This window comes from Octopus sinensis, linkage group LG4, assembly GCF_006345805.1.
Source record: "Octopus sinensis linkage group LG4, ASM634580v1, whole genome shotgun sequence".
Lineage (NCBI taxonomy): Eukaryota > Metazoa > Mollusca > Cephalopoda > Octopoda > Octopodidae > Octopus > Octopus sinensis.
This window is the reverse complement of record NC_043000.1, coordinates 59,655,430-59,682,928: the sequence shown is the minus strand read 5'-3', so window position 1 is coordinate 59,682,928 and position 27,499 is coordinate 59,655,430. Positions and strand designations below refer to the sequence as shown.

The window sequence follows — 27,499 nt, the reverse complement described above, 5'->3', positions numbered from 1 at the left end:
ATATATTCATTCATTCATTTATTTATTTATATATATTCATTGTTGTTAATATTGTTTTTATTTTTATTTTTCTTGCAGTTACTGGCAGAAATCTCTGAATTGGATGAGACTTGTGGTGAGAACAATCATATTCTATCCCAAACAGAACGCAGTGAAAATATACAGCATAATGATAATTCATTAAGTCGAAGTGAAACTTACTGGTCTCCGGGAAGCAGTCCTTCTATGCGAAAACCTTACAGACGCAGCCTTAGCCTGCCTTTTGCCAACCATGATGGTGAAGACGGCAGGTCAATACTTCACTGTTCAAAGGTTGATTTGGAGTATCCAGTGACAACAGCAGGTTTTGGATCCCCCCCTGAATTACCCAGCAAGATTGGCAGAAGCCTACGTAAACACAATACGGTAAGACGTTTTTCCACCCAGCGAAGTTTAAGCTCCGACTACACTAAAGAGAAACACCTTTCAACCAGTGCCGAGGGTCATGGTTACTCTAGAGTGCTTGATGACTTATCTCCTTCACACCACACAGTCAGTTTCACTCCAGCTACAGAGGAAATAGCTGGTAGTGACTATTCTAAAACTTTATTAAAAAGACCAACAGATCGGCCTGCATCTCTAGATGAGGTACAACTTCGGGCTCAGTTTTTGGATTTACGACTAAAAGGATACAATGCCTCTGAAGTAACAACAAGCAAATCTAACGGGAAGGTTTCTCCTTCTCTGTCTGACCACTTTAATAAGCCTTGTTTATATGATAGTGAAACTGGTATTATTATCCAACATGGTGATGAAATAAATTACTTACCTCCCAAAAGTCCAGGAATACTACGAAGAATGTTTCGTCGTGGGAGATCTTTCAGTGAAAAAGTTAAGCCTCTAAGGCCTGATGAAGTTTTAATTGCTCCAAAAGAATCTCTGGCTCGGAAAATGTCCATGAAGTCAATTTTCCGTCGAAGTAGAAGTGGCAGCAATTCTTCTCAGAAGAGTAAAGAATTTGATGCTTCCATTAAGGATTTACTTGGCTCCAATGCTGGTAGATTGGAGGATGGCAGTGATGACAGAATGTCTAAGGAATCATTTGAGAAAGGAAGTGATCCATCAGGTTTGCCTTTAACACCAATGAGTGATGAAGGCAGCCACCGGAGTAACTTCTCATCTTTAAGCATGATTTCCTCAGCAGGTTCTACACCACCCACTTCTCCAGCTAGTTTTAGTTGTACTCTTGTTGGCTCTGACATACCAAAAGATGAAGTATTTGAGGATGATAATACTTTGAGTCTAGCCTATGACAAGAACTACAACAGTAAGTTGCTCTCATTTCGGAAATCATGCAAACAACACCAGGCTCGTAATAGTTTTGTTGGTAAAGGGGTCAGTGAGTCAGAAGCCACTGGTGCATATAGTGGATCTTCCAGCAATTCAAATGCTTACTTTGCTGCATCTGACTTGCATTCTGGATCTGGCTCATCCTTTCAGCACCCCACACCAATGTCAGCTCAGGAAATGGATAAACTTGCTGCTGTTGCCCGTGGCGAGATGGTGTCCAGTAACAGTAGTGACAGTGGTATACAACATGATTCTAGCCTTCAGTCCAGCAATGAGTCATTGAAGGTAAGTTAATAAACTAAATGAATAAATAAATATTGAGCACAGTACTCTGCTCAAATAATTCATTTCAATATATTTGTTTCTAACACCATGCTGCTCTTCAAGGATGGTTCTTGAGCAGTAGGGAACAAGGGACATTTTGTCTGAAAATGTATCAATATTTGAAGAAATTGTTTATGATTTTCACTCTATCTTTGAAGCAAAAATAACAATGTCATCAGACTAGGAAAAAAAAATTTATTGAGAAATTCAAATCTTAAACCTTCAAATCATTTCTTTTTTCAGAAAATTACTGACACAAATTCAAATATATTTCCTCCTTTTTTCAGTTACAAAAATTTGGGAAAATTCTTGCTAAGATATCTGTTATTGACTATAAGAAAATATTTGGCCAAAATTATAGAGAATTGTAGTGATATGAGAGAGAAAAAAAGAGAGGAAAGGTTAATTGGGTTAAAATCAATTTTCTCTTTGGTTTATTAGGGAGTAATAGTTTTTGGAACAATACATTATTGGTATATGCTATAGGAAAGAGTACTTCTAAAGCCATTAGATCTTCCTGATCCTGTTGTAGAATGAATGAATATCGTAGCAGCTTTCTGTATGTAAATAATTTAATGTGAAGGAAATTACTATGCCAGGAAATGGTTTCAAGGGTTATGATCAATTGCTTAGTTCCAGGTACTGCTCAGTCAGTGAGCTTTTCCAATAATATTAAATATAGTTAAATAAAAACAAAAGAGAAAGAGAAAACAGCTAGGGGATTTGTGTTAGATTGTCCAAAACCTTTGTAGCTTGCTAAAGCAATGGAGGATAACAAAATAAATATATTGAGGTGTTTCGGGTAGACAATATATTGGAGATGTAAATTATTGAAGAGTTTCTTCAGGTTATGTAACTACCTATATTTCTGTTGGATAAACAAATTTGAAAATCAAATCAGATGAATATATTGAATATATTGAGAAAAATTAAGCTGGCATACAATGGTTCAGGGAAAAATAAAATCAGATTAAGCTAATGGAGGATCAGTAGTATATATTTTGAAGGAGCCCATCATAAATAACATGAAAATTTACTATCAGAAAATATAATTTTAAAAAAATACCATTGTAATATCATAGTTAAACAAATAATCCATGAATATATTTTCATTATCAAAGTATTATAATTAGCATTGAGAATTGACAAACATTGGTTCACACTTTGTCTTGATTAAATTATATTTTCATCATTTGACATACACACAAAATTGTTTAAGATAGCGAAAGTATCTATTCTCATACAGCACTTGTTCATTCAAGCAAACTTGTCCAATCTGCTTAAACTCATAATACTTCTTTTGTTGTTATTGTTGACTTTTTTTTTGTATATAATATATATTTTGCTTAAATAGATTACTTTCTTGAATAATGTATTGTTTCCAAAACTAATTTATCACACATGAAGTGTAGATTTTAAGAAAGCACGAAGCCTATAGAATGTGCTTTGTTTGTTATTACATTTATCTAGCAATGGACGGAGAGTAAAATATATAAATATATTTCATTGTTTTCATGAAGTCTTTTAAATTTCTGTGTATGCACTAATTTTTTGTGTAATCCATGCATTAGATTATCGCTTTAAATGAATTTTTTCATCCAACTCATATTTTCAATGGAATACAGTATTCATACTAGCTAAGATAGTTTTTAATTAATTTATTATTTATTTATATTTTTTCATGTTATGAAGTAATACTTTCTCAAGACCTGTATACACATTATTATTGAGTTATAGAAATAAATATCTAAAGAGTACTTTTTCCATACTCAAAGAAGAGGCTCAGTGACTGAGTCTAAATTATCGTTAACTGATCTCAGATGGCAAAACATGGGTGGGGTACCTTATTTATTCAATTGTAGATGCTGTATGAACCTCCCACACACACACACATGTAAGTAGTCAAGTTTTGGGTATAATCTAATATTAATATTGGACCATGTTTTAGTCAGAGTCAACTGTGTTGTTTTCTAAAGCTTTATGTGAGACAAACTGGATTGTAGACTTTTCATGATTGATTGATAATTGTCAATAGACAATTTTTTTTTTGTCTCTGTTTAATCCTTTAGCATTCAGATTAATTTATCAAATGTAAGCTTATTTATCCATGTTTTTAAAAATTAATTATGTAGTATCTTGTAGCTTCAAGGTTTTGAAGATGTGATTATTTATTTCTAGAATGACATTGTAGGGTAGGTGTGAGAGACTGGATCTGGTCAGTTTCAACATAAAACAAGTCAAATATTTGTGCTGGATATGGCCACTTTGAATATTAAGGGTTTATACTTTTAAACTACATTAGAAATGTTTATCTTCAGAGAACATTTATTAAATATTTCTTTATCAATTGACCATATATCATACTTGGAAGTTAATAGACAAACATATTTAATAACCGTAAATGAGATTTAGAGCTTGACAGACAGTATATTGTCTTTCTATAGTTTCATACCTTTGAGATAAGTAATATTTAGCTAAGTAGAAAAGGCACAAATAAAATTAATGATTTTAAACTATTTAAACTCTAAATTGTTGAATAAAGGTGTTCATTATAGGGATACGGTTTTTTTCATTGAATTTAAATAGTTTTCTCTGCATCCTTGATCAAATCACATATTGATTATCTTTTGAATCTTTTTCCTTCTTTTTTTAAGTGTTCTGTTTATACCTAATGTGTTTTGTTTACTGAGGCAATTCCATTGTGAGATACTGCTGATCCTATGTTGTTAACTACAAAATTAAAAAAAACAACAAAAAAAAAACAAAAAAAAAACATTGCTTGGTTTTGTACTATTATTCTTTTTTGTTTTGTCTTGTCTTTTAATCAGCCAAATACTGCATGAATGTACCAAGTATAGTACTATACAACAATTGTCTAGTGTGTATTGTTCTGCATCATTTTACGGATTTGAATTTGTTGCAACTCTCTCCTGTCTCCTTCTTTCCCCTCTCTCTCTCTCTCTCTCTCCTCTCTCTCTCTCTCTCTCTCTCTCTCTCTCTCTCTCATAGAAACATAAGTGTTTATTTTCTTTATGTTTCAAAAATGTAAATTTCACATTATTATCGTAGTTCCATTTTCCATTGTATAATATTTATTGAAACAAAGGCAAGTTTGTGCACATGACAATAATATACTGAACTAGGCATTTAAGCCTGTTTGCTTGCTTATACATACTGAATTATATTTTCATAGTGAAAGAACACAGTTGCAAATTAACTCTAGTGCCATACTGATAAAAATTGGTTGATACAATTTAAGTAAATATTGAAAGCCTGGCAATAGATTTTATTTTTTTCTTAATTGATCATTTAAAATGTGTCACATCTAACAATAGATATTGTTATATTGTTTTCTCAAGTAAAAATCATTTTAGTATTTTCCGAGTTATTAGCTCTCGGAGATGTATTTGTACTTGTAAAATAATTGTTCTGTCTGTGTGTAGCAATGATAATTGTTGTTGTTTTGCCTCAGGCCAGTCCAGACTAATCAGGCTCATGTTCAAAGGCTTTCCAGCCTTGACCAGCTGGTCTTTTGTTTCATGCACAATATTGTCTATGATTACATTTTTCTAATGACTTATCTGTTTCTATAGAAGGTAGAGTGTTATTGAAGGGTAATTGTGCTACTATATCTAATAGATAACCAAATAATTGGCTAGTAGTAGTTCTTAATGGTTTGACTGTATAAATAAATTCTTATTCTGTCAATATATTATATACCGTTTAAGCAGATTATGCTTATTTCCTATATCCTCATTTGTGGTGGTTAAGGCGTTGCACTCACAATCATGAGATTGTGGTTTCAATTCCTAGACCTGGTGGTGCATTGTGTTCTTGAGCAAAACACTTCATCTTACATTGCTCTGTGATCACTTTGACACCTGACATGTGGTACACCATGCACCTGCTCAGGCATTTGTGCAGGTTGTTTGGCCAAGGCTGAACACTCATACATTGTCTTTGACGTGAGAAGCCATCATATTCTCATTGATATCACCATCATTATCATTTTATGCCCATTTTTCCATGATGGCTTGGGTTGGATGGGACTTCTTCAGCACAGCAGTTTGCCACTTGTTGCAGTCCATTACAAAATCCTTTATGAGGTTCGGTGTCTTGAAATCAACCTTGATCACTTCTTCTTTTCTTCATCAGTTTTCTCTTTCTTCAGGATCTCTTGGCACAATCTTCACTGGGGAAAGATTTAATATTTACAACTAAGTCTCTTCTGTTTCTTAGTGAGCATCAAGTATATCTGAATTATGTGTTCACCTGACTGGACTGATAGATGATCATTCTGTTGAAGCTACTGTTGCAAATGGTTAGATCATTTGTATCACATAATGCCAAGAATTTTGACCACCTTCTTATGCTTTTGCTACATTCATAGCCTCAATGAACAGTGGTGTAGCCTTCAAAGTGTTATCCAACATGTTCATTAAAGTTTTTTTCTGCATGTACGATAGTATTCCCAGAGAGAAGGATTGATACCTAGGATTAATCAAAGAACCTCACTGATCCAGGATTATCCTTACTACCAGGCTTATGTGTCCTTCCAGCTGTCATTCCCCAGTCTACAAGTGCAATGTGAGATTAAAACTGTTTTTGTGAACCATGCTTACCTCTCTTATCTTTCCTTAGTGAAATGTGGAAAGTTTATGAAGAAGAGGGCAAGTATCTGTCCTCATTCCTTTCAGTCATAACCAGGATACAACCTCCTTTACAATAGTCACCAGATGAAGGAAAACTGCCTGTGCTTCCTACATAAAGAAAGACTGAGACGATCTTCAAGATGGACTGGACCACTTGCTGGATATCTCCTACACACAAAACAGCTGTTCAACAAAACTTCATGAGCCAGCAATGCTAACACATTAACTAAGTGCATGTAGAACAGTTTCATTGTTTTGTGAGCTTCTCAAACAGTTCAACTGATGGCACTTCCATGCCCAAATGGACATTGCTTTCCAGGTACTGGGTTGCAACCACATCAACTTGTCCTAGTTAATGTATATGCCATTGTTATTGTCTGGAATTCCAGCTATAACCACCAGGATGATGGTGGTGGTGGTAGTTTGCTTTGTAAGATGGAGATTATCTTTAGATGTATGAAAAAAAAAATTAAGCATAATAATGATAGCTCTGGTTAGTGCTGTGGGAAAGCAACTCATTTGGGAACTTGGAGATCGAAAAAAAAAAATAATAATCTAGTTGTAATTAATTTTCTTTTATTGCCTCAATCTCATATAACATCAAAAAATAAATGCTGAGCATTTATTTTTCATGTATAAATATTTATTTGACTTGATTATTTATTTTTTATAACTGAAATCAGTTTCATCATCAAGAAAGAATTATTAACTTCATGGAATACTTTTTAGCCTATTTATTTTGGTTTGTGAGTAAGTCACATGGGTGATATTCACCTCCCCATGGCAACACAATAGATACTCCTGATATTTTTTATGCCTCACAATTTTGATTACTTTCAAGAAGAATAGTGAAGGGTTGGGGGATATTTCCAAGTTGTCAAGATTCTCTTTATTGTTGGTTTATTATTTACATCAGCAGAACAAGACTGTGAATGCACACTACATTTCATTACAATAGTGTTATTTTCCCTTTATAAATCCCTACCTGTCTTGTATATATATATATATATATATATATATATATATACATACATACAAATATATATATGTATCATGATGATATATATATATATATATATATTGAAAAAAAAAACAAAAAAAAAATTTCTGCCAATTGAATTGAACTCCTTTTTACTATTATTCTGAATTGTGCATTCTATTTAGTTCTTTCAGATATGCACAGCGATGCATACAAATCAATAACATTTTTAATCAGATGTATATATTCTTTTACTTGTTTCAGTCATTTGACTGTGGCCATGCTGGAGTACCACCTTTAGTCAAACATATCAATCCTTGGACTTATTCTTTGTAAGCCTAGTACTTAGTCTATCGGCCTCTATTGCTGAGCTGCTAAGTTATGGGAATGTAAACACACCAACATCAGTTGTCAAGTGATGGTGGGGGTGGACAAACACACACACATATATATGATGGACTTACTTCCGTTTCTGTCTATCAAATCCACTCACAAGGCTTTGGTCGGCCCGACGCTATAGTAGAAGACACTTGCCCAAGGTGCCATGCAGTGGGACTGGGCCCAGAACTTCTTACCATACAGCCACTCTTGCACCTTATATATATGCTGTGATTGAGAAGACCTGGTAAGTAAAGCGAGATCACAGCCATAACCTTTACCAGTGTCATAATCAACCCATTTAAAAAGTATCTTTGAATCATCGGATGACACACCGTGCTTGAGGAGGCCTATTGAGTCAAGTATAATTAAAATGAAAATCAGAATCAGAATCTCAATCAAATCAGAATCAAAATGGAAATTGTAGTTGTGGCCGATGCCAGTGCTTGACTGAATCCCATGCTGGTGACACACAATAAGAACCATTCATGTGTGGGTCGCCACCAGTGCTACGTGAGTGGCTCCCCATACCGGTGGCACATAAAAAGCACCATCCAAACATGGTCGATGCCAGCCCCTGCCCCGACTGGCTCCTGTGCCAGTGGCACATAAAAAGCACCATTCAAACGTGGCCGATGCCAGTACCGCCTGACTGGCCCTCATGCTGGTGGCATGAAAAAGCACCCACTACATTCTTGGAGTGGTTGGCATTATGAAGGACATCCAGCTGTAGAGACCTTCTCAGATCAGATTGGAGCATGGTGCAGCCTCCTGGTTTGCCAGTCCCCAGTCAAACCATCAAACCCATTTCAGCATGGAAAACGGATGTTAAACGATGATGATGATGATATATATATATATATATATATATATACACACACACATATATATATATATACACCTTATCTTTGTGCATTATATATATATATATATATATATATATAATATATATATATATATGTAGGCGCGGGCATGGCTGTGTGGTTAGCGAGCTTGCTTCCTAGCTACATGGTTTCGGGTTCAGTCCCACTGCGTGGCACTTTGGGTAGGTGTCTTCCACTATAGCCCCGAGCCGACCGGAGCTTTGTGATTGAATTCGGTAGGTGGAAGTTACTGCCGTGTGTGTATGTGTGCGTATAGCTGCTCAGTGCCTCTCCGAAAGAGAGAGAGATACACAAACACATCTTATCTTTGCTATATTTTCTTACCCGTCTTCCTTTGTTCTTACCTTCTTTTACCCTCTCTACTCCCCACTTACTGAAAATATCCTAAAATTTTATCAGGGTTTGCTGAAATTCTAACTCTAACTTGTATTTTGTTGTGGTTATTTTTTTTATTTCCTAAACAGCATGGTATATTTTGATAAATCCTTAATATACACACCATCATTGTACACGAAATTATTTCAAGCCAATGGACAGTTTACATGGTTGCTCAATCTGCTAGAAACAGTAACCAAATATCCCTCCAACTACAAGCTGTTATCTTTAAAATGCATACATCAAATAATGTAGTCTGAAGTACACTATTCCTATAAAAGAAATGTCATGATGTGATTGCTTTTAATCATCGGTCTTTTTGATCAGAGTCAACCTGGAACTAAACAGCTACAACAACTACAACAGAAATTACAAAATATGTTGCAGGATTTCTTCATAGTCTAACTTTGTTTCTGAGTCACTTAATTTCAATATGAAAGCTGTATATTATTCTGACCTTATTCAAACATTACAGTCAGCAGGAGAATATCTTTAGATTTTTATGTTTCCTTCCCTCACCTCCCACCCATCTGGAAATTCATTTCTTTAAAGTAAATAATAGCAGAATTATTTTCTTGTACAACCAAACTGATACTTAGAAAAGGTCAACAACAGCGATGATTCCCTAACATAAATAAACAGCAGAAATGAAATATATAAAATATATTTATTTGATCCAATAATGCAGCATCTCTGTAATAATTTCATCTGCTATAGATAGCAACCAAATCATCTAAATTTCTCAAGTGTGGTTTTCAAGGAGTGTGTCTTTCTTAATCCTTTAGCATTCAGATTACATTGTCTTGTGTAACGCTTTTTTTTATTCACATTGTTTTGAATTAATGATGTATTATCTCAAAGCTTTGAGATTTCAAAGATGTGATTGTTTATTTTTAGAATGGCATTGTAGGTTAGGTGTTAGAGGCCAGATCTGGCCAGTTTGTAGATAAAATAGGGAGGATCTTTGAGCCTGATCTGATCAGTTTAAATGCTAAAGGGTTAATAGGAACCTCTCCTTCAAAATCACAGCGTTTAATACTTTAAGAGCCCCTGTGATGAGAAAGTTGACATATTACAGTTCATATCACATTATTTCACATATGAATTATCATTATACATTCTCTATACTTTGCTTTTAAACTACTTTCATATTTATTATGTAAATAGGTTATCCCTTAAAATCACAATAATATTTGTTTATTAAAATCTAAACCCATTTTGTTTCTAGTTTCAAATATGTCTGTAGATATTAGTATTATTTTTGGTTATTTTAATTTAATCTTATATTCATAAATTGAACTCGGTTTATCAGTCAGCTTTATATCTGTTTAGCAAACCATTTTTATTTTATGACACCTTGTTTTAGACATTTGAGGATTTATCTTTTCATAACTACGTTACATTTAACTATCATACAGCTTTCCTGTTTACATTTAACTATCACATTACATATTCTAAGTTACCCATAGAGAGAATGTTAAGTTCAAAGTCTTAAAATACTTACAGATTTTTGCACTTCACTGGCTTTCAACCATTTTGATGATAATGACACATTGAAGTAGTTTCTTTAGAAGTTTACTAAATTTAGCTGATCAATTTTTATAACCTATTAAAACCAAACCATAGCTGTCATTTGCCACTGAGTATGACTTAGTAGTGTGGATCATACTTTTACTAATTGCTTTAGGCACCTATGTAGTTATGAACTGGTGTAGATGCCCATTCAGTCTTTCACCCTTGACCCAGTAGTATAACTAGGGTGTTTCAGCTGGTGAGAAGGTTGCACTAACACTCAGCTTGTATTCATATTTAGCTGTGTAGACTAGAGCAACGTGAAATTAAGTGCCTTGCTCAAATTATAACACACTACCTGCTCTACGTGAACCAAGAGCAACACTCTAACCTGTGAGAGCAACACCCTAACCACTAGGCCACTCAATATAACCAGCTTGCATCATTCTTAAACATATTTCATTCTTCTGCAATATCCAGACTGGAAAAAAGAAACAAACACTACTACTCTAATTTATTTGTATATCAGAAGTTAAAACTAGTTGTTAAAATCCTAGTTAGCTTGAATATGTTTACTACTTATGAACAGTCTGATCAAATACAGATAAAATATTAACTGGCAGTTACACAAAATAGATTTGATAAAAGACTGTGGAAATTAGAATTAGCTATATAATATCTATACTATCTTGGATTAGCAATTCAGTCTCAGAATAGCTTCTAAATTTTATATCATATATTTGGTATAATTTATGGTATTTTAATATTTGTATAAAATTTTTTTCTTCTTTGAACCAGTTGCTATATTCTTTTTCATTCACTGAATGTCTTGTGATAAACATGACAGGTTTAAAATTATTATTATTGTTATTATTATTATTTTCTAGAAATGTTTTGTATTATCAGAACATGATGAATATTTCTGTGATGTCATAAATGCTGTTTATGCTAGTTTATATTTTTTTTCGTTTCATATAATCGCATATGTTTATTTTGCTCTTAAGTTTTTAGTAAAACTGTTAGAAGATGTAATTTCTTTAGTGGTAAGTTATTTTTTTTTTATATGTTTTAATACTACAAAGTCAGATTTATTTTGAAACTTTATTACATAAGTTTATTCAAATCTGAATGCACAACTTTTCAATGAAATTAATTAGCATTTCCTTCATTGAAGGTAGGACTATGGGAATTAACTTCTGTCAAAATTTTCATGCTAACATATTTTAATTCCAACCCCAAACATTACTTTGACAGCAGTTGTTAGTCTGTGTTATAACAAAAATATGAAGAAGACAGTGTAAGTGGAAAGTGTCAATCATTTCCACCACCCAATATCAATTATAGAGCTTTAAATGTCTGCTACAAATTATTGTTACTGATCAGTTTTTTTTTTATTTATTCATTTGTGTGTTTCATACCTTATATTTGGTAGATTTTTTTTTTTTTTATGCAGATAGTAATTAGTTCTTAACAATAATGTAAAGAATTTATCTTACCACCTTCACCCAAACTTAAATCATATACACTGTTCCTATTTTTTTAGTTTTGGTTTAATATATTTATAGATTGAAATATTATACTTTCATTTGTGCCAATACAGAATAAAAAAAAATTGTAAGATAGTCATAAATTGATTGTCTTTTCCAGCAGTTATTAACAAATGATTTTCAGTAGGTGATTAGCAAATGATCTTTAAATTAGAATTGCTTATACTCATTTGTTCACTCATTTAATATCTATTAGCTAGGCTAGCATGGAGAAATAGATGTTAAGTGAAATGATCAAGCAAATTGTTTGTGTGTGCATATATATATGGATGGAAGCACTCCGTCGGTTATGACGATGAGGGTTCCGGTTGATCCAAATCAACGGAACAGCCTGCTCGTGAAATTAACGTGCAAGTGGCTGAGCACTCCACAGACACGTGTACCCTTAACGTAGTTCTCGGGGATATTCAGCGTGACACAGAGAGTGACAAGGCCGGCCCTTTGAAATACAGGTACAACAGAAACAGGAAGTAAGAGTGAGAGAAAGTTGTGGTGAAAGAGTACAGCAAGGATCACCACCATCCCCTGCCGGAGCCTCGTGGAGCTTTAGGTGTTTTCGCTCAATAAACACTCACAACACCCGGTCTGGGAATCGAAACCGCGATCCTATGACCGCGAGTCCGCTGCCCTAACCACTGGGCCATTGCGCCTCCATTCATATATATATACACATGTATGTATGTGCATACATGCATAAATACATACAAAGATACATTTGAGCATATATACACACACATGCATGCACTTACAAAATCACACACACATGCATATATATATATATATATATATATATATATACATGAATGATAATTTGGCTGTCATTTTTATCTAAGGAATATATAAAAGGAATATATAAAAATAAGAAGTGAAAGAAAGAAGAAAACAAAAGGGTGCTACTCATTTCTGTATTCTGCTATGACTGGTAAGGCCTATTCTGATATAGAAGTGTTTGTCCCAAACCATGTTATGGTGTGATTTGTGAGCTTCCTTTTTGGCTTTGCTATAGAGATTCATAAAGATCCAAAAGTCATTGTATCCTTGGTGTTAACCTCCATCTGTGGAGACCTATCTCAAACAAGATCCTGAGTGAGTAACTCTTGCAGTGTTTCAAGGTTGCTTTCAGTGCATCTTTGAATCTTTTATATGGTGCATCAACACTGCATCCTCCAGTTGATAGTTCAGAATAGATTACCTGTGGGAGTTTGCAGTCAGATATTCTGACAACATGTCTAAACTTTTGCAGCTTGATTTGATTGGGCTTAGCAAATAAACTGAGAGCATTGGTATGCCTGTATCAGGAATTTACTCCTGTCACTTTATGTTTAGAATCTTCCAAAGAGAAGACATGAGGAAATTATGAAGTTTTTTTGCATCAGTATTTCAAAAAGTATTTTTTGAAACTATCTCTGACATAGTGAACTTTTGGGCTTCTCTAAAGAGATTTTGTATACTTTTGCAGCTGACATCCTTGGCCATACAGGTAGACAGTACAGGATTGGTTTGAGGAAAATAATTAATCAAGGTTATCATTTGTGATCCAAACTCACTGTCAAAGGCAAGATGTTCTGCACTCATGTAAAAGTGATTTCCAAAATAAATTAAGAATCATGAAAAATAAGTGATTTGAAAAACAGGATCAGGAGGCTGGCACAAATAATGTACAAAAAATTATTTATATAATCTAGGCCCAACTGGAGTTGCATCTAGATTAAATTAAGGCTTTCCATCCTTTCAGCAGATGGAAGTATATGTATCACAAAGAAGCAATGCATGAAAGTTGACCTGAACACTTTTAAAATGTTCTGAAAAGACCATGCAACATAAATGGGCCATCTGTTGACAATCTGTTGATTACCATCAACACAGTTCTTGATGAAGTTCTCAACTCTTTTGAACACAATGAAACTACAAGGTTCTGTGTTTTATTAAAGCTTCAGGTTCTGTCTTTTGATAAAGCAGCAGGTTTAAATTCAATTCCTGCTAAAATAAAATACCCTTGGTGGTGAAATGCTCATTAAAAAACTGAGCTGTTTTTTCCTTCATGCAGTCAACAAGCACCACTCTTCAAGAATGATACAATTATTTATCTTCATCAGAAGAAAGGTAACAGTCAGTTTGTGAATTGCTGGCAAGAATTTTGATGAGAATATTCTTGAATTGCCTCAGTAACTATCTTGCCACTAACAATCTTCTACCACAAAGCAAAGAAGCGTATATCCAAGAGAAATGTATAGAGCAGAATCAGACCCTGCATATAACCTTTGTTGATCTCACAAAAGCTTTTGACACAATGTGTCATGGTAGCTTATGGAGAATCATTGCCAAATACAGTTTCCACACATGTTCATGCCTATGATGTGCCAATTTCATGATGGCATGTTATTAAATTTTGTATGATAGATGTAACTATCACTTTCTATCACAAATAGTATGAAATTCAATTGTGTCTTAGCACTTACTCTTCATTATCATGTTTTCTGCTATGTAGGAGAAGCCTTTAGAACACTATCATTTGGAATCAACATTACATACAGATATAATGGCAAATAGTTTAACTCTTTAGAATTCAGATTACTCTGTCAAATGTAATATTTATTCACATTTTATAAAATTAATCCTCTATTATCTTGTAGGTTTGATATTTCAAAGATATAGTTGTTTATTTTCAGAATGACATTGCAGGTTAGGTGTGAGAAGCCTAATCTGGTCTATTTTAGCATAAAACAGGTAGAATATTTAGGTCAGATACAGTTTAAATGTTAAAGAGTTACTTTTTGCCAGCAAAATCCAAATTTGCAAGCAATTATGGATTGCTTGCACCAAATGAGTCCAATATACAAGCGTATGTTGATCAATTCTCATAGGCCTTCCACAACTTCAGTGTCACAATACAAAAACAAAAGTGTTACATTTATCTATCCTAGGACATGTGAAGTGTGTACTTCTTGGAATAAAAGTAATTAGAACTGAGATGAAAAATGTGGAAAATTTTGAATATCTTTGAAGTACACTTTGCTCAAAGGCCTGCATTGATGTCACCACATAGTGGCAAAGCTAGTACAGCTTATGGAAAACTGTGACATAGTGTGGGGCAGCCCAGGTTTTTGCATCAGATACCAAAATCCTCCCAACTCTCCCCTATGGTGCAGAAACAGTACACCAGTTCCATGCTAAAAAGACATATATGTATGTATATATGTGTGTGTGTGGACGTGTATGTATGTGCATGCATGTGAATGTATATATATGTACATACATATATATATATATATATATATAATATACATATATACATATATGTATCTACATACACAAATACATTCATAAATAATAAATGTATGTATGTGTTTGTCTGTGCGTGTATATGTGGGTCTACAGTCATGTATGTATGTCAATGAATAACATATGTATGTATCTATATATGTGTATATATATATATATATATATATATATATGTATATATATGTATATATGTATATGTATATATGTGTGTGTATATATATATATATATTATATATATATATATATATAATTCAGGCAAAATTTAATACATTGCATGGAATTTTTTTTTTTTTCTGCTAGAATTCTGTTAACAATTATCTAAAAATACAGAGGGCTTTTTTATATTCTTTCAGTTTTCTGTATGTTTCATCATTCGGAACTGTTCATTCTAAATAACTCTCAGGAGACCGTGAGGAAAGATAATTCTCTCAAAATGACATTAAATGTAATGCTTTCCTAATGGATCTTGCAGGAATTCGGCTACAATTGGAACTTGTACACTTTCAGGCTTCTGAGTAATTAGGATCGTGTATCTGCCTACAGCTGTCTTTCTCCTTTCACCACTATCTGAAGTATTTGGCATCCACTTGTCACTCAATTAGTTCCCATTATTTCTTTCAGTGTTTGTAGGTTACAGCTTCATTCCCAGTGGATGCATCAACACACATACTTTATAATAGACTACGTCTGACCTCACATGGTTTATATAGAAATGTTTATATAGTAAGCTAATAATAGTTGGATATATTCATCATTGATACCAGTTGTCTTCGCTATTTCCTCCACAGCCATTGTATATTCATTGTAGAATATTTAGAAAATATTCATTGTAGTGGCTGTGGAAGAAATAATTTATTATATATTAAAATTTATTTAATTTGTTACTGCTGTTTTCATTGTCATCATTGTTACTGTCACTCCTACCACCACCATTTCCAAAACTTCTCAGGTAATTCCCTCATCATCTTTGGTCTTTAATGTGAGCCTCCATTATAATGTATAGGCAGTTAAAGTTTCTGAAAACTGAGTCTTTAGGTTTGCATGCTTCACATAACTTGACAATAGCATAAGTCTATTGGATAGTGTAATCCCAAATACACTTTGTTTAAAAAAAATGATGGGATGGTCATTGCTAGCATGCCTTTGGTCATAAGTCTGCTCAATCAAGTTTGTCTAGAGCTAATCAACAGCAGCAGCATAACAATTCCTTCATCTTGTTCTATCCTACTGTCCTAACATTTTTTTTTAATGATAGTTAGGCCTTGAAAAATAAAACTGGAATTTCTTTGTGGTGGAGAAAACGTTGGGAGTAGTTGGAATATGAAAAAGGCATTGTAAGTGGAAAGTATTGAGTCTTACTTAACTAAACCATGATACAATGTATTAAGGAAAATAATATATACTACTCAATATAGTTAGATGTCTTCAATTCATGTGCAAATGTCCAAATTTTCAAAATAATCAACTAACATTGGTGCAGGCATGGCTGTGTGGTAAGAAGCTTGCTTCCCAACTACATGGTTTGGGGTTCATTCCCACTGTGTGGTACCTTAGGCAAGTGTCTTCTACTATAGTCTCAGGCCAACCAAAGCTTTGAGACTGGATTTAGTAGATGGAAACTAAAAGAACCCCACCAAATATATATATATATATATATATATATATATATATATATATATATATATATATATATATACACACACACACACATATGTAGACATCATCATCGTTTAAAGCAGACATTCAATGATGATGATAATGATGATGATGTCTACATGTGTGTGTGTGTTTGTGTCTGTGTTTGTCCCCCCACACCACTTGACAACCAGTGCTGGTGTGTTTACATCCCTGTAACTTACCGGGTTGGCAAAAGAGATTGATAGAATAAGTTCCAGACTTTAAAAATAAATAAGTACATTCAACTAAAGAATTCTTCAAGGTGGTGCCCCAGCATAGCTATAGTCTGGTGCATTGAAGCAAGTAAATGATAAAAGATAGGAGAAACTATTTGCTTGTATTATACATTTACACATGATGTTTAAATTAATGTAATTTTTGTTTGTTAACAATATGAAATTTTATGTGAATAATTGTGTGAGTCACTTAAGAGGCAGAATATCTGAGCATTTATTTTTTTAACTTCTATTTCTTTTTCAAAAGAGAATTCTGTGATATTTTCTGATAGTTCCCCCTACCTCATCTTGGTTTCAGTTTCATACTAAATGGAAAATGTTTTAACATCTTTTGAAAATATAAGATTATAGAATCAAAGTTATATGTTATATCAAGGATATATGCATAACAGTAGTCTTTCTGTTACGTTGGAGAAAAGGGAACAATAACTAAACAATGATGTTTATATGAATTTTCATTTATGAATCCAAAAGACCTTTTGTGAAATGTTTTATAAATTTCACCCTCCATTCCACCATTATGTTAAAGGAAATCTTTTGACAAAGTGAGTCTGCAGCTCTACATGAATTCCCAGTTGGGGTCTGTTTTGTTTACATTATTATTAATGCTACAACTTCCATTTGCCATTCCCTAAAAGTTAAAACTATAAATTCTTTTTTCCATTCTTATTCATCACTGAATAATGCTTAACACAAAGCACAGTTTACTTTAAAACTGTCTGCAAAACTAGATCTCTTCTAAACTAAAACTATTTTGATATGCTTAAGAATGAAAATAGCTCCAAATAGTGCAGTAAATTAGCTTCAAAGCTAAACGAATGAATTAATTTTATTAACATCTTTAATGTTCAATTGTCTACTTCATTGATTTTTAGTGAAATTATAATAGCAATACTCAACAAAAGCTGGCTATCATAATTTTCTCTTTAGTATTTATTTACATATAGAAATAATTGTTTAACAACAAATGTTTGTTTATGTTAGCTATTTTTATTTTATTTGATAATTTCTTTTCTCAATGAAGTATCACTATAAAGATTTATTTATAAAGATTTTAAATTTATTTTTTCCCAAATTATAACCTTAAGGAAAGTGACTTTAGCACATTAAATCAACAGTCACACATACTCAGATCCTGTTTCAATTGTATCTCAGTTTAACTACCATGTAGAATCAACCCATTTCTTTGAATATGAATGAAACCAGAGAAACACTTAGCAAAGGTATAGGTAATGCTGATATCTTAAGTGATTTGAATCGTCACAGCGACATTAAGGGCATCAATCCTACCTATATACAGAAAATGTTCACATACACATGTTATTATACATTGTTTTCAAGTATCAATAAAAATATATTTTTGTATGTATTTTTGCAAATAAAATTTTTCTAAAGTTCTGTAAATTATGTTGCAGAGATAAGTTAATTAAAAGGCAGTTTACTATACACTTGGATATTAGTTCACGTTCATATTTGAAAAAGTAACAGTTATACTAAAACAAACCTCAAAATGATCATGATAAAAGTATTGGTAACATACGAGGGGGTACCCAAAAGAAACCAGAATTTTGCAGTATTATTTTATTCACTTAGTTTTACATGTTTACACTTTTATCCCCTTCAAAGTAGTCTCCATTTGATGCAATGGATTGGTCCAGACATTTTTTCCACTGTTTGAAGCAGTGCTGAAACTCTTACATATGATGCCTCCAATGTTTTTTTTTTCTTTGCCTCTTCCACATCAGCAAATCCCGTAGTATCAGCTTTCATCACAAGTAATGACCTTCAAAGAAAGGACCAGATCAACTTCCAACTGTTCTTTCAGTTCATAACATGCATTCAATCATGATTGCTTTTGATCTTCCATGAGCAAATGAGGCACAAATTTTGAAGCAACTCTTTTCATTTGCAATTCCTTGCTCAAAAATTCATTGGCAGAAGCTCCAGGGCACACTAGTCATATCAACAAGTTCATCAGTTGTTCGGTGACAGTCCTCCAAAATTAGTTCATGAATTTTCATAATGTTTGCATTCGTTTGGGAATCAGTGGTCACCCTGAATGAGGTTGGTCTTCAAGTAATAATTAACCTTTCCAAAGGTATGAAAACCACTTGTAAACTTGTGTTTTGCTCATGGCAGCGTCCTTGTAAGCTGTTTGAAGCATGACAACTGTTTTGGCTACTGTTTTCCCCAGCAGAAAGCAGTATTTCATGGAAGCGTGCTGTTCCTTCATTTCAGCCATCGCAAAAATTGATCAACAGGGGAGTAGCACTACAAAAAGAAGGCACACTATATGGCAGTATCACTTCATCTGATCCCACTGGTCAGCAGGCTGATGCCTGAGGGTCACATCTAGTAACTTCAAGCAACAGAATCCTGGGCCACCATGGGCTTGTCCCACAGAATGTTTTGGTTACTTTTGAGTACCTCCTCATATGTTGTTATTCTTTGATCCTGCATCAGTTCTGATCAAGCAAACATAATATAAGACTGTTTCAGTTATAAATGCTTCATTTATATAATTATCAGGGAGTATACTGTCTAATGTATCCCTCTTTAAGATGGTGGGTATGACCTGAGAAAAATTTGACTGGAATTTCTAGCATGTCAATAAATTTCTTTTCTGCAGTAGTGAAATATTGGTAACAGTTCTTTTAGTTGCCTTTTTCAACATGCAGAAATGTGATGTATCTATCCTAAAACTGGGATACTAATGGTATAAATCCTACCATCTTAAAAAAATAACAAACACTCTGGATAATCTAGATATACCGCTCGAAAAAAGTGTGTTCATGGCTGGAACATCTTTAGTCATTGATCTGCTCAGTTAGGTTAACCCTGGGCTAAACAAAAACTGTATAAAATTTTTGTTTAAATCTTTGCCAACATATTAGTGTGACTGTAAAACTTCAAAAATAATCATTGGCAACCTCTCTATGGAACACCCTTTTTTTATTATTGTAAACATTTTAGACTTATTTTTACAAGGAAGATTTAGAATATATAGTATGATACAAAACATATAGAATATATAGGGAGAGTTTACAAAAAAAACATAAGACGAAGACAGGTGGTATACAAAACAAACAGATGTATTAGTATAATGCTCAGGAATAGAAAAAGTCTTTTACGTTTTGAGCCTACGCTCTTCTACAGGAAGGGACACAGAAAAAAACAAGGAGTGAAACAAGGATTCTCTTTTGGACATTTACCCTCCGGCTGCACCTCTCCTACCTACGGATCACTGTGGACTCTACTCTTATAGAATATATAGTATGATACAAGAGAAAACAATAAGGAGTGTATAAAGTTATAAATGACGAGAAAAACAGTATAATGAAAATTTATTTAACAATGAGAAAATTCAAATATCATGACAAATTGTTTCGTAATTTAATGTATGTAAAGTTAGGAACCCAAATAGCATAGATGCATATTTCAGAAGCTTTTATTGCAGCTTTGTGATCCCAGATTCAACCTAGCTATGTCCATCATAACAACATCAAGAAAGCCATTAAGCTGATGTTTCCAAATAAACTTCCTTCATAGTATTTCTTCTTCCCATATTGCATGGACAGATATATGTATGTAGTCATTTTCACTATTGGAAATTCAGAGAACTAGTTATTGGCCCATTAGAAACCTGTAATCAAGTATGTTACTGTTACTGACATAATTGTTACCATATATGTCTTCTTATAAATGCCTATATATGCATAACTGTCATATAAAAGACTATATATATATATATGTGTTTTTGTATGTGTATGTATATGTATGATATGTGTTTGTATATATATAAATATATTTATATATATAGGCGCGGGCATGGCTGTGTGGTTAGGGAGCTTGCTTCCTAGCTACATGGTTTCGGGTTCAGTCTCACTGCGTGGCACTTTAGGTAGGTGTCTTCCACTATAGCCTTGAGCCGACCGGAGCTTTGTGATTGAATTCGGTAGGTGGAAGTTGCTGCCGTGTGTGTATGTGTGCGTTTAGCTGCTCAGTGCCTCTCCGAAAGAGAGAGAGGGGTGTGTGTGTATATATATGTGTGCCGGTGGCACATAAAAGCACCTACTACATTCTCTGAGTGGTTGGCGTTAGGAAAGGTATCCAGCTGTAGAAACTCTGCCAGATCAAGACTGGAGCCTGGTGCAGCCATCTGGTTCACCAGCCCTCAGTCAAACCATCCAACCCATGCTAGTATGGAAAGCGGACATTAAACAATGATGATGATGATATATATATAAGCTGCATATACTTAATTGTCTTTATATAAAAATTTATATATGTATATTTTCCCTCATACATAAGTCTATGCGCACATATTTGTCCTTATGGAAAATTTATTCACTTCTTTCCTATAGATTTCTCAGTACTCTAAACAAATGTTGATTGTTGTTGTTTAAGTTTCAGGTAAGCTCTGTTCAAACAAATTTATGACCAAAGGCTTTCCAGTTGTGATAATCCTATCTTCTTTGTCTTTTTTTTTTTTCATATAAAATGTATCTATGATATCCCATTATCCAATATATCTTTTCTTTTTGAAGTAAGTTGAGTGTGATTTATGGAAGATTTGGCCTCTGTCTAGCAGGATGAACTCTGTACTCTGATAGAAGCTCTTTCACTGCTTATTACAAAATGTATTTTGTTAGTAAAATGAAATGAAAGTAGTGAATATGCATTTAACCAGCTAAATATCAGTGGCACCTTTAGCTGTGATGATTATCATAAAGTTAAAATTGAACTTTTTGTTTTGTATTTTCCTGTTTTGAGATAATTATTTTCACATTTTATTTAGATTAATTTGTGCTGGGTGTTAGTTTATCTATATTCCTTGCAACCATATAGATGTTCTCTTTTTTGCTGTGTTGTGTTAGCTTTATACAAGTTATTATATTCTGTGTTGTGTTAGCTTTGATACAAATTGTTAAATGCTGATATTCTGGCATGGAATTGTTTATTCTATAGGAATTGTGCAGTATTAGTTACCTTTGAATATGGTGACTATTTCTTGAATTTGTAGCATTTGCAGCAACTTTTCCCTCTACAAATTCTGCCACTATTAGAGTTTATAATATTTCAGTTCTTCTACCAGAATTTCATTTCTGTTCCTTGTGTTGACGGACAGATAATAATATTCATTTAGCTAAAACTGTGGAAACTCTATATCACAAATGAATGTCTGAATGTATATTGTCTTCTGAAGGTGTTACAAAATGTAATATGGTGTATTGGTTTGGAAAACTTATGATTTATACATAAAAACATAAACGTACCATTTTTCTGCTGAATTCATACATTCTTTCAATATCTTCTCCATGGTCATTATAAGCTCCCCTTTCAAAAAGTATCAACTTTTTTTTTTTTTGCATGAGACAGTATATTAATTACCTTTTCACTTTATGATTGTTCTAAAAGATTACCTAATATGCTCTATACTTGTTTTAGAAGGGTCATTCATGATTTTTCCCTCTTGTGATGACAGACTGTTCAAAAAGGGAAAATTATGCTTGGGAAAAGTATTTTTTAAATTTTTACTTTGTATGGAGTAGTATTTTTGGTTTCTCATCTTAAGATTGTTATGCTATCTTTTATCAAAAGCTTTGTATGAAAAGTAAGAGATCTTCTTGTTAAGTATTTTGTGCTGCCAACTTTTAAATTTTGACAGGCACACACACACACACACACACACACACACACACACACACACACACACACACACATTATTATTTTCTCATATATTTTGCCATAATACAATGCATTACATTATACCATAACAATTATAAAAATATATATATATACTTGTCAGAATTTAAAATTTGTACTCAGAATTCCTCATAGTAATTTTATTTTATAATATATTATAAAATCTCTGTGGCTGCCATAGTGAGTGTTACTGTTGTTGATAATAGCTGCTAAGAGGGATTACTCATAACAAATTGGCTTTGTAATTTCATTTCAGATTATGTCATTTTGCATTAACCACTCATTTATCCTTGGCTGCACAAGCTGGCTACAGAATTTATCCATCAATAGATTTTCTTTCAAAATGCAATATGAGCATTACTATACTGTAGGAATCAAAAGTTAACATTTAGAAGTTTTAGTGTCAATTTGGTATAACTTAAATGACATATGTGAAATGATGTGAAAAAATTTAATTTTTTAAAATTTCTAACATTCATTATTGTAGACAAAGTTGGAAAGTAGCATTTATTTTTTGATAAAAGTTTCAAAGTATCAAGTCTCATTACAAATAACAGTAATAAAGAACATGTGAAACCTTTCCTTTAACAAAACCATAAGAGAAAACTTATAATGAGGTGAGCTTCATTCAGTATGGTTTTATAGGTTCTCTGAAAATTATTCTTGGAAAATTGACAATAATTTCTAACATAACTAGCAAGCCAAAAGTTAGGGAGGGGGGCAGTAGAAATCTGATAAAGGCCAATATTTAGCTGGCACTTCTTTTATTGATGCCTAGAAGGTGGAGCAATGTGATTTGAACTCATGTCTTGAACAAATATTGAAGGCATTTTGTTTTATACTAATAATTCTGCCAATCCACAAAACTAATGATAAAAGTAAATGATATTATAGTTAGTCATATATACCTCTTTATACAATATTACTGCATTCTTGTACCATAATTATTCCTCTTAAAAGAAAAAGACACTTATTTTTAGATATCATACTTACACACACATGCACAAAATGTTTAGTATATGAAGATATATTCAGTGTTTATATACCGTGTACGTCATTTTATGATTAAGTCTTGCTGCAGAAATGGTAACTTTGAAGGTCTTCTTTCAAATTGTTCAGCAAGCTGCAAGGCAACTCTTCCGTGACATGTTTTCAGAGCATATTTGTGTTCTAATCCCAATGTGCTTTTTTGTATTTCATTTTATGGTGCTAAAATTTTACAGAAGCACCATAAAATGAAATACAACAGTCATTGACTGTATATTATATATTAGTATCATCTCTGTGATAACTATTGCATTTGGTGTTATGTTTTTTCCAAGAAAATTTGTTAGACAGAAACTGAAAGAAGCCCGTCGTATATATATGTATATATATATATGTATGTGTGTTTGTGTATGTTTGTGTGTCTGTGTTTGTACCCCTAGCATTGCTTGACAACCGATGCTGGTGTATTTACGTCCCCGTCACTTAGCGGTTCGGCAAAAGAGACCGATAGAATAAATACTGGGCTTACAAAGAATAAGTCCCGGGGTCGATTTGCTTGACTAAAGCTGGTGCTCCAGCATGGCCGCAGTCAAATGACTGAAACAAGTAAAAGAGTATATATTACTGTTGCTGATGGTGGTTATGATCATGTTAATGATAGAAACACACACACACACACTCTCTCTCTCTCTCTCTCCGTCACACACACACACACACACACACACACACACACACACACACACACACACACACAGAAAGTTGGGGAGCTGATTTGAAGGCTACAGGTCCAGCCCATCACTGGAACTGTGAAAATCTGTAAAGCTTTCCAGAAGTTTTTCATTTAAGTATATATAAACATGTTGAGGCATGCAACTATATGCATGAGAATACATACATAAAACAAACCATACAAATCTGCACATATACATACATACAAAAATACCTTGTTGATGTTATTGAAATTCCAGTGAAGGAGCCTTTGATCTAGGTTAGAAACCGGCTCTTATTCTATTGGCAGGAAATCTTGAATAAAACTGAATAAACTGAATAACAACATTCATACTTATTTACTTACATAAACGCATACATATACACACACACGCATATATATGTATGTTTATATACTCACATTATGTACATTATATATATATACATGTGTGTGTGTGTATGTGTGTAACATGATAATAGTTTTTCAAATCATTAACTGTATGCTTTAATCTTAACTAAAATCCAAGTGGCAATTCAGCTAAGAAGGAAGCATGGTTTTAAATTAACAGTTTAAAACTATGCAATATGAGTTTCTATAAGAGCGAAATTACAGACCATAATTAATAATCATACTTTACAATTTCTGTAAATGTGAAATCCTATTACCTGAGGTAGCCATAACACGGAAGGTGGGGTGTGCCTGTAATCTGTATAACTTTTGGATAATTTCTTAAATTATTTGTAAAATAAGTTTTAAAGGGCCTCTCATATTCAGTGCTGACTTTTTCTTTAATTCTTCCATTTCAGTAAAATATGAGTATTTTTTTGTATCCATCTTCTAGCAATTCACCATCCCAATTTCCTTTCGCATATGATAAAAAAAATATATACAAAACAATTTATTGCATAACATTAATATTAATTTAGCAGAAACATCTTTAAAACTGAAGATTATAGCAACAACTCTAACAAAATCTGTGCAAATGAATTTTTCAACCTTTCTTGAAAATCTGAAATTTCCCACTGGGTTCAAAATCTTACCTACGTTAAGAATCAGGGATCTACTAAACTCTACCACCCCCAGATTGAGGCATTATTCCAGTATTAGAAATCATTCATTTTAGCTTCATGTATTTCTAATTATAGACTGAGTTTCTCTTGTAATTAATACTTTCAAAGGTTTGGATCTCAATATAATATAGTCTGATGTAAATTATAACTGAAATGCTTTTAATACTTCTCATGCTGCTCGATCTATGGTTGGGTTTTTGTTTCTTTTTCACAGTTTGAGATTTGGGAGCCATTATGAGTCATGTACAAATGTGTAATTTCTTTAGCAAACTATTATGTCATAAAAGAAATTAAGTTTATTCTGACTAAATTAATCAAAATGAAAATCTCATTCTGAATTCTTTTTGCATGATAGAAATTCTGTTTTTCCTTTCTTTTATTGTCTATAAATATGTATAGTTTTTATCGCATCTTTGAAATATTCTTTTTGGTTTGGTTTTCATATTCTTAGCTAACACTTCCATTTTAAGAATGCTACTGTTATAATCATATGGATAATTAGTGGTACCAAGATTGTTAAGCAGCCTTTTAAAAATTAGTTACCTGCTTTTCAGTGATCTTCATCAGGTTTTCTACAATTAAAAATTATATATAGTTTTATGATGCCAAATAAAATCAAGTTTCTCAAAAGCAATGCATTCTTTTTTTTGATGGTGAGTAGAAAAAATATAAAGATATTCTAAGACCTTACTGTTGAATTAAAAAACATAGGATATCAAAAATTTTAAGTTTCAGTATTTTTATTTTACAATTATAAGAAATTTCTCAGTCATCATCATCATCATCATCATCACCATCACCATCACCACCATCATCATCATATGTCCACTTTCCATGCTGGAATGGATTGGACAGTTTGACTGAGGACTGGTGAGCCAGAGGCTGCACCAGGCTCAATCTGATCTGGCAAAGTTTCTACAGCTAGGTGCCCTTCCTAACACCAACCACTCTGAGAGTATAGTAGGTGCTTTTACATGCCATCAGCATGAGGACCAGTCAGGCGGTTCTGGCATCAACCACGCTCAAAGGTGTTTTTATGTGCTACCTGCATGGGAGCCAGTCCGGCGACACTGGCATCGACCACGCTCAGCTGTTGTTTTTCACATGTGCCAGTAAGGTGACACTGGCAATGATCATGCTTGAATGGTACTTCTCACGTGTCACTAGCACAGGACCCAATCCATAGCCCTGGCAACGATGACGCTCAGATGTGCTCTTAACATTCCACTGGCACAAGTGCCAATCAGGTGGTACTGTCATCGCCCAAGTCAGTGATTTTGATTTGTTTACATTTGCCTCAATAGGTCTTCGCAAGCAAAGTGGGCTGGTTACACCCCACATTTGGATGTGCTTTTAAAGTTCCACTGGCACGAGTTCCAATCAGGCAGTACTGTCATCAATTTTGATTTCACATACCTCAATAAGTCTTCGCAAGCAAGTTTATTGTCCAATAAATGAGGGGTATTCATAAGTGGGCTGGTTACACCCACTGGCCATGATCTCACTTAGCTTGTCAGGTCTTCTCAAGCACAGCATATCTCCAAAGGTCTCAGTCACTAGTCAGTGCCTCGGTAAGGCCGAATGTTCGAAGGTCATGCTTCACCACCTCATCCCAGGTTTTCCTGGGTCTACCTCTTCCACAGGTTCTTTCAACTGCTAGGGTGTGACACTTTTTCACACAGCTGTCCTCATTCTTTCGCAACACATGACCATAACAGCGCAGTCGTCTCTCTTGTACACCACGTCTGATGCTTCTTAAATCTAACTTTTCTCTCAGGGCGCTTACACTCTGTCGAGTATGCACACTGACGTTACACATCCAGCGGAGCATACTGACTTCATTCCTTGCAAG

General features: G+C 33.5%; 1 protein-coding gene across 7 annotated transcripts in view; it reads left to right on the top strand.

The window, feature by feature from the left end:
- LOC115210255 overlaps window positions 1–27,499 on the top strand; it is a 757,977-nt gene that overhangs the window by 517,555 nt on the left and 212,923 nt on the right. For 6 of the 7 annotated variants that reach the window (XR_004998729.1, XM_036502024.1, XM_029778737.2 and 3 more), the window contains one exon: window positions 79–1,614. Coding sequence is in view for 6 of the 7 variants with exons in the window: in XM_036502024.1 (XP_036357917.1) it covers window positions 79–1,614 (1,536 nt within the window). In the remaining variant the exon portion in view is untranslated. The remainder of the gene's footprint in view (window positions 1–78; window positions 1,615–27,499) is intronic. The other variant, XM_036502025.1, reaches the window with a different exon arrangement.